This window comes from Berghia stephanieae, chromosome 4 (genome assembly GCF_034508935.2).
Source record: "Berghia stephanieae isolate SIO BIC M18660-M18661 chromosome 4, UCSD_Bste_1.3, whole genome shotgun sequence".
Lineage (NCBI taxonomy): Eukaryota > Metazoa > Mollusca > Gastropoda > Nudibranchia > Aeolidiidae > Berghia > Berghia stephanieae.
The window spans coordinates 90964093-90973176 of record NC_088363.1 but is presented as its reverse complement, the minus strand read 5'-3'; the positions used below and the strand labels follow the sequence as shown (position 1 = coordinate 90973176).

Sequence of the window (9084 nt, the reverse complement as noted above, 5' to 3'; positions counted from 1 at the left end):
TTCGCCTAACCTACTACTTTACAAGTCTAATTCCCCAAATTATTATGGTCTCATTGTTGTAGTGGAAGCACGTAGAACCAGTGTTATCTGCTAATCACAAACACTGATAAAATGCTCATAAAATAGCTTTCGGTTATCAGACTTAGTAAAATCTCTGTTAAAGTTAGGCATCACCCTTTTTATGCTAACAAATGTTAATAGTAAAAAAAAATATAAAAAAACAAATCTTGTCCATTCTCGGGTACTGGGGCCTTTTATTTCTTTCTTAGTTCTCTATAAAAATTAAATAAATAACGCAACTACTTTTGAATCGTGAAATATTTAGGAAGTCTCATTCGTTCCAAGTTTTTGATATCACGAAAGAGAAAACGGAAACAATGAATACTGCAGACTTTTAGTAACGATTATTCTCATTGGACGAAGCCGACAATCCAACCAATAGAAATAATGAATGCAACGTGAAAAATCTTGTGAGAGTCACATGATCATATGACAAATACGTCACTCACGACTAGCTACACCACTGAGAACCGGGAGACTAGACATCTTGCATAAATTTTACATTAAATTTTCTAACTTACTTCCAATATTTAGACAACAAATTCACAATGGCAGACTACAACATGGATGCTCCTCCTTACTCCCCGTTTTTTGGAGTTATGGGAGTGACTGCTGCGATGTCATTTTGTGGTGAGTTCTTTGTGTTGATTCGTGGTCGTGATCGAGAATACACAAAATAAGACTTCACCAAGTGGTCCGTTGCATGAAAAATATCCACTTGTTGATTTTGTCCTCAAGACAGTTTCAATTAAAATTTTATAAATTTGGTATATAAGGACGGAAATACTGTTTCTTTTAAAATGCAAGCCCTGTCGTTATTAATCTTATATTCCAACTTGCTGTACTGATTTCCTAGGCCTGTTCCTCTCCCGCTTCAGCCTTGCCCTATGCCTATACTACATACGCTGTGATTATCCCCAGACACCTGTCTGGGGATAATAAAAATTTGTTATCCCCAGACACCTGTCTGGGGATAACGAATTTTCATTATCCCCAGACGCATATTAATATTTGAAACTCCGCTCTTTTAAACAATTATCCACATTCCAGAATATGGAATGTTTCCAGATGCACATAGAAATAAGGAAAGTTACTAAAATATCTATAAAAACATAAAATTAACCAACATCAAAATCAGTTGTTACTACATATACACAATGTGCGTCGACTTCGAAGTGGGTGTCATGGCCGAATGGTTTAGTCGTCTGCCCTGGAATTTTGACCATAATCGACGTTGTGGGTTCGAATCCTGGTAACGTCCCTTTTTTTTTTTTTTTTTTTAAATTCCGTCTTCTTTTTACAGAACGTTGAAAGGGATAAATGTCCCATCCATCCTCCCCCCACCTCTTATTTTTTTATTATTAAACTCTCTCTCTCTCTCTCTCTCTCTCTCTCTCTCTCTCTCTCTCTTGTTTTTTTCTAGTTTCTAGCAAATATATTCGTCCCCACTCCGATCTCAAATAGTGTCTAAAAAGAATAAATAATTAAAAAGCAAACAAACAGAAATATTCAGAGAGCGACCAAATGGTCAGATAGAGGAGAAAAAAAAACAACAATAATTGTTTTAAAAATAAAAACAATTTAAGAAATTCATGCTCAGAAACGGAACATTTACATAAAGGTTTAGCAAACAAAGTTTAGGTCAAAATATAAAAAAAAAAAAAAAGAAAGAGATTTCCCTCGGAGCAGGGAATAATAATAATAATAATAATAATAATAATAATAATAGTAATAGTATGATAATAAGAGTATTAATAATTAAAATAATATTATTATTGATAATAATATAATAATGATTATGATGGTAATAGTAATAATAATAACAAATATTACAATTATTATTATTATTATTATTATTATTATTATTATTATTATTATTTATTATTATTATTATTTGACCAAAACAAAAAAAAAAACAATAATAGATCTAGAGCAAATTAAATAATGAAATAATATTATCGGAGAAATAAAAAATTCAACTGATTTAAAGAAAAAACTCTTGCTCGGAACTCGGAACAAAAGTGAAAACAATGAAAATCAATTGGGAAGAAAGAAAGAAAAAGTAAAAAAAAAAAAAAAATGTGTGCGTGTGTGTGTGTGGGGGGGGGGGGGGGGGGGGGGCGGTCGCGACTGGGTCGAATCTGTGCAGCTAAAAGGAGTAAAATGAAAGGTGGCTTAACCCACTGAGCTGCCTATCCACACCGCTATCGGAATATTTTAAATTCATATTTGAGCTAAACATATTTCCACCATTTTTGCTTCCTTGTTTTTGGTAGTTATTTTCATCTCTGATTCGAATAAAAATATGTTGTTGGATCTAGTTTTGTAGACGTGTGATACTAAATTGTATTGTCTTGTGCGAAGCAGACAGGAAAATAACAGGTGTGGGTTTTGGGCTTTGGGGCGAACAACACCATGGCCAAGGAATTCGTCCGCGACATAAAAATTATTCCTGGTCGTCCCCAAAATTGTGGCCAGAATGAGCAAATTATAGAAACAAGAGATGATCAATAAAGTTAACAGGTAGGTAGGTAATGAAAATTTAAATGGTTGGTGGACTATGAACAGATTTGATGATTAACAACTTTCTTCCTGGTTGAAAATAAAAAGTCGAATTGCCAGTTTGGCGTTTTCAGATCAAAGTAACAAAAGAAATTTCATTGATCCATTTGCTTTAAAATATTTTTTTAAAAAGAGCTGGATTTGACATTTGATCACTATTTACTTTCATCTTGTGTTAAATATCACTTGATATATTAACTGTTTTGGGACACAACCACTAGTATTTTTTCCAGAATATTTGGTATTTTTCACACCTAGTTTGGTATTTTGCATAAAATCTTTCTGCCCACTTGCTACATGCGTCTGGGGATAGTATCCCCAGACAGGTGTCTGGGGATAACGAATTTTTATTATCCCCAGACAGGCGTCTGGGAATAATGACAGCCCTATACATAACCTCTGGTCCTCTAACCCAAAAATCCTAAAAGTAAAAGTAAAAGGACAAGGGTTGCTAAAAGTATGATGCTGTGTAACATTCTTAATCATAGTCCTATTGTCAATCTCGTTATTCTCTTGTTGTCGACTTCCTTAGATGTTATCCAGTCAGCAGTTGTTACTGAATTTTACTTTTACTGCTCATTTTTTTTTTTGTCATAGTCATGGCATTGCATGACTCATTTTTACTGAATACCGAACTCCCATACTTTACTCATTTATTGCCATTAGTCATTAGGTAGGACTAAGGGTCTGATATTTTTAGAAGCGTGAATATAACTTATTTTGGCACGTTTGGTTTGAGTTTGGCATCAAATTTCAAATCAAAAAGAAACGTGAAGATACTTTAGATGGGGAGTTTTATTTGATTTGGTTCCATTCCCATTTCTTCTCATTTAAATGGGAGAGGATGCAAGGTATGATAATGGGCTGAAAATATTTCACACCCTGTGACAATTTCAATCTTTGTGAGTGACAGTTGGTGCAAATATAAGCTACTTTCGGGGAAGGTTTACGAGACTGAGTTTCTTATAAAATATTTGCTTGTCTGATTAAATTTTAAAAAAATAAAAAGCTAGGGCCAAATTGGCCAATTTGTCTTATCTCTGTATTTTTTTAAAGATAATGCATATTAGAGCAGACAGCTCAATAAATTTTGAAGGAATTGTCAGGCCACCACAATATTTTATAAAAATAGTGGTAAAGGAAAACTTAGTACAACGATTTTGGAAATTTATGACTTTAAAATTTATTTTTTAGGATCTAGAGTGTTAGGGGTCTTTCCCCCTTCCCTCCACCCCTTGATGTGTAAAATTACTAACTTATATTAGTAGAAACACAAAATTCTCACATCCAATTATCAACTGATTCTGACTTCGGACTTGGAGAATGTTGGCTCGAGCCCTAATTTTGGCAATTATTATTTCATTTGATTTATTTGCCATGCTTTTTTTTGTGTATGCTCTTCAATTTCAGATACACCGAGATCAACACATTAAAGTTTTTGATAATAATAATACATATAATAAATAATAATAATAGTGTAAGAATTAGTTGAGTTTAATATCAGTATTTATTTCTTTTCCCATACAAATGCCATCCCCATCCTTTTTATTAGCCCGCTCAAATAATCCCCTCTTTAGTCTTTAGATGTGAAACTACAGAAGTCCTTCCGATGATTATTACTTGTATCTAGAGGACTAAGACTGGAGCCCTGTTGTCATGACCGATTTTTTCATTGGGCAAGGAACTTGTCCTTATTTTCCAGTGCAGCTGGTGTCAGAGTTATCCCTTGGTCTTTCTTTCTTTCTTTTAAAAAAATTCTAAATAGACCTTATAGACAATTTTCTTGTTGGAATGATTTATCAATAATATATTTTTAATTTGATATTTTTCTCTATTTTACAGCCCTTGGTGCTGCTTACGGGACTGCCAAGTCTGGCACTGGTATCTCTGCCATGGCTGTTATGAAGCCTGAAATGATTATGAAATCCGTCATTCCAGTGGTCATGGCTGGTATTGTTGCCATCTACGGCCTGGTGGTTGCTGTTGTAATCATTCAGGGTATGCCCACTGAAAACTATGCACTTTCCAAGTGAGTATTTAATAACTTTCTATATATATTTTGTTAAGGATTTAGGATTTATAGTTCTACAAATAATCAGTTGGACTATGAATTGTTGGTGGTTGCAATTGTATATTGGTTGTTTAAAGGCAACGGTTAAGAGGAAGCTAGGTGGATATGTATCCTTTTCTGTGATTTAAGGGTGATAGCATTTGATGCTCACCAAGGACATTGTTGGCCACCTCCAGTAACAAGCTGAATGATAATTGTTAAACATTGCAGATCGGCTGTGGCTATTCAGACTCGAGTCTGAATAGTCTCCCGTGGCTATATAGATTTTAAGAAATTAAAAAAAAAAAAAATTTAAATATTGATAGTTACATGAAGTTAAAGCAAATCAAAATTACAATTCTAGTAACTATCAACAGGTAGTCTAAACCTGCTTTATTTGACGAGAAAGACAAAATCATTGATCAACTGGAGGTCCATATTCTGATAGTGTTAGGCAACAATCCTTCTACGGTCCGAAGCAGGGGTTATGAGCTGAATCAGTCTGTTTTTCTTCTGAACTCTTCTTCTATTTCCTTATCAGTTCCACCCTCTGCCTACTGCACTGTGTCTATCATCCCCCCACCCCCCTCCATGTGTTTGTGCACATACATTGGAGATTGAGTCCTAATCGCCATGGGAGACTATTCAGACGCGAGCCCAAATACATTTTAATTATACTTGATACATCAATAGACAATTAATTAGATCTCTGCCAAATTTAATCAAAATTGATACACTCGCAGTCATTTTTATTTGGTGGCGTTTTTATGCACCTCCGTTTGGCGGTGCTGGTTAATTAACGAAAATGTTGCTGCTTGAAGCTCAAAGGAAAATATAACGATAAGTGTTAAATTTTAAGCTTAAATTTATTAGATGACAGATACTGTGGACGTTTCGGGTTTCCCCTTTATCACTGTGATCCGGAAGGTCCCGAGGTTTGAGCTTTAGGCACTTTCGTATTTTTTCTTGTGCAAGATTATAAACTCCCAGTTTGCTCACTGGGACAACATGGGCGATTCCTGTTGACATCAGGTATCCTGTTTGGTGGGTTATTTATATTCCTTCATGGAATACCTAGACGACAGGATCTAATGGTGCCGGTGCGAATGGGTGTCATTTTTTAAAACCAATATTTGTTTTTATTATTTTTTCATTTTTAAAAAAATGAATTTTTTTTGTTCAAATTTCAGGAGCTTCTTTCATCTTGGTGCTGGTCTCAGTGTAGGACTTAGTGGAATGGCTGCTGGATTTGCTATTGGAATAGTTGGTGATGCTGGTGTCAGGGGTACTGCTCAACAGCCCAGGTTGTTTGTGGGAATGATCCTTATTTTGATTTTCGCTGAAGTCTTGGGTCTATATGGGCTCATTGTTGCACTTATTTTGTCGGTGAAATAGATGTCTTAATTAAATATTGAGGTAATAAATCACACCCTCCAATAGGAATTTTGGAAATCTTATTTAGGTTAAGTATTCGTGATTTTTGAAAATTCTTCCTTCATGTAGTTGTTAGAACACAAATCTTTTTTTTTATCAGTGTAATTGGTCAATGAATACCTGACGGTGTTAAAATGGTTATTAAACAGTAGAAGAAAGCAATTTAAAAAAATTGGTCTTTTTTTCATTTTTTGAAAAATGTTGAATGCAAAAAAAAAACTTATGGAAAGCAGGAAAGTGAATTCTGAAACATGCGTTGCTTTCTTTTAGGGTTAAAAAAAAAAAGATTTCTTGGATCTAATCTAGTCCATGAGTTTTCACCTTAATTTCATTGGTAAGGTCAAATTTGTTTTGTTTAATTTTCTTACTTATGTAAAACATTTATTTTTACACACACCAAATGGAATCTGTTTACAGATTTTAAGGATGAAATTTGCCAATATAATGTATGATCTGGTTTCATGATTTTGAATTCTTTATGTGAATGGCTGTAAACAAAAGCTTAAGTTTTGTGCCAAACTGACATTAAAGTAAAGTTTAAAAAATGGCTGTGACTGTCTGCGTTGGCCAGTGCATGTTTTAGGTAAAATGGTGAAAATCTTCATTAAAGTCTTTTTCGTCTTTTCATTTTGTTAGTATCTGTATATGACCCTTGTATTAACTCCCCCTTCACGATTGCATAATTTTGTGAGATCAAACCAAAAGCTCATAGTACAGCCCAGTGCATTGTACCTCATTTGTATTGCCTGTATTCAAAGCTGCACTAAGTTATTCCTATTTTGATCCCCACTGAATTATGGGATTTGCTCACTTGGTGAGAAGTAGATTCAGAGAAAAGAAAAAAGATTTGGAAAATTTCCAATTATACATTACTATGCTGCGTGTATCGTTTCATTATTGCATTTATTGTACCTTCATCTTATTTAACTCCACGATGATCATTGAAGCTAAAGATTAATACGCAGTTAGAAATTTGATTTCATCATCATCAAAGTGCGTAAGTTTTTATTAAATTTGGTGTGTTTAATGAAGTTGAGGTTTTCGAAGCACAAAAAGCTTTAATTTGTTTTATTTGTTTGAATGCTTACATTTCATATTCATATTTTTGTTTTAATAAAGATTAAGAACAGTGCATGACAAAAATTTATTTCCAGAACAGTTGAAGGGGTGATTACAAAATCTTTTGTATTGTGGATTGTGTTAGTCACATTGATATATTTCTTTTCCCCTTCATTTCTTTATGTCTCCATACCTATTCATCAGTATCCTGTCTGTAGATTTTACTTCTTTTTTTTTTTAAACAAAAGATATCTGTGCATTTTCTGTTGTAGATACTTTTCTTAAATGACTTGTACAGTTGAATATTTAGATTCCTATTTATTATGAAATGAGCATATTTATTTGACTGACAGAATGAATTGTATGTTTGCACGAATGGTGGATTAAAGTCGTGTATTTGTAGATATGATTTTTTTTTTTTGGTGAAATTTCCAAAGCTCCCCTAGTTGATAACTACATAATTATAAGTAAGCTTTAGTTCACACTTTATTTAGAACTCCTAGAACTTTTACTTTTAGCATTTTTGTATTCAAAGTCAAATGATTTCAAGGCTTAGGAAAAATCTATTTCTTCAATTGTTATGTTACCTGTATCGAATTAGTCCTTAAAGCTTAATTTTCCTATGATATTATTAATATTCAGAATGAAAATTAAATATGTTTTTATCAATATATGATAACACATAATCAGAGCAAACTCATTCCTGATTGATTTGTTTGTGTATGTACATATTTTTTTTTCTATTTTGTGTCATACAGATGGGACTTTTGGCATTCCAGTTAATTGTATCTTTTTTTTTGCATTCATTAGATTCCTTTACTGTAGGTTTGTTTAACATAATCATTTTGAAATCTGAATGTTCAGTAGGTTTATAATTCGAAATCATGGACTACATGAAGTGCATATAGCATGTGCACATGTCCATTATTAAGTACGATTTATGTTACAAATCGATAGTCCTTGATGGAATTTTTTTTTCTTTTGTTTTTGAGGGAAGCATATATATTATAGTCTATGCTTAGGTTTTGCTTGTTTTATAGTTTCAGAGGTTATTGGTATTAACTTTTAAATTTAACTTTTTCATATGGTTAAGAGTAGGTCATAGTAAGATTGATGTTGTCTATTAGTCTGTATGAATCACATTATATTGTCATGCCGTTATGTCAATAAAATTGGAATGATATTAACATATTGTTTTCTTGTGGTTTTTAAAAATACAGATTCTGGGTGAGGTTCCTGACCCCCCCATAGTGGGCAGGGAGGTACATAATGTGTCTTCTGTCCCCTTATATCTGTTTTCCAACATGCTTTCTGTCTTTGTCTTGGAGTCCTGGCTGGGAGGGAAACAGTCAAATGCATAGTTATTGTTTTGGGAGATATTTTTTTTCCTTGTAAATCATCTCTCTGTTATGCACTCTATTATGTTTTCTATCTATAATATATGATTTGTAAAAAATTTGAGGGTATTCCTCTTTGTTGTATTTTGTTCTTGTGTCCGGATGAGACTTAAAGGTGATCTCAAACTAAGTACATTGGCGGTATGCTCTTGGAATCTACATCTGATCCCTATTTGTTCCCAGTTCCCCTATGTCTTACTTTTTCTTGGGTGCTTGAAATTTTTACTGTCCCATTTTCTTCCTATTTACTGGCGCTGATATAGCCTAAATGTGTTGCAAGCGCCGTAAAACCCTTAAAACAAACAAAAATACAGATTAAAAAAACAAAAGTTGAGATATACTTATTTTCTTGAACAGAACGTTATGTGCCACTCTTAATAATTCTCATGCCCCAAACTGCCATCTTGCAACACTTTTCTTCCCAGTTGGGGCTAGGGGAACATTTTGACTACCCCCCCCCCCCCTTTACAGGGGGGGGGGTTCAAAATCATTTGTCCTCACCAGTAGAACTATGGGGGGCGA

At 33.7% G+C, this 9084-nt stretch overlaps 1 protein-coding gene across 1 annotated transcript; it reads left to right on the top strand.

Annotated features, from left to right (window-relative positions):
* The first annotated feature begins 449 nt into the window (after positions 1–449).
* Positions 450–8352, top strand: LOC144971554 (V-type proton ATPase 16 kDa proteolipid subunit c-like). The gene is made up of 3 exons (XM_078912576.1): positions 450–690; positions 4465–4651; positions 5863–8352. The coding sequence occupies exons 1-3, from the start codon at positions 609–611 to the stop codon at positions 6065–6067; spliced, it is 474 nt and encodes a 157-aa protein (XP_078768702.1). The 5' UTR covers positions 450–608; the 3' UTR covers positions 6068–8352.
* Positions 8353–9084: the final 732 nt, after the last annotated feature.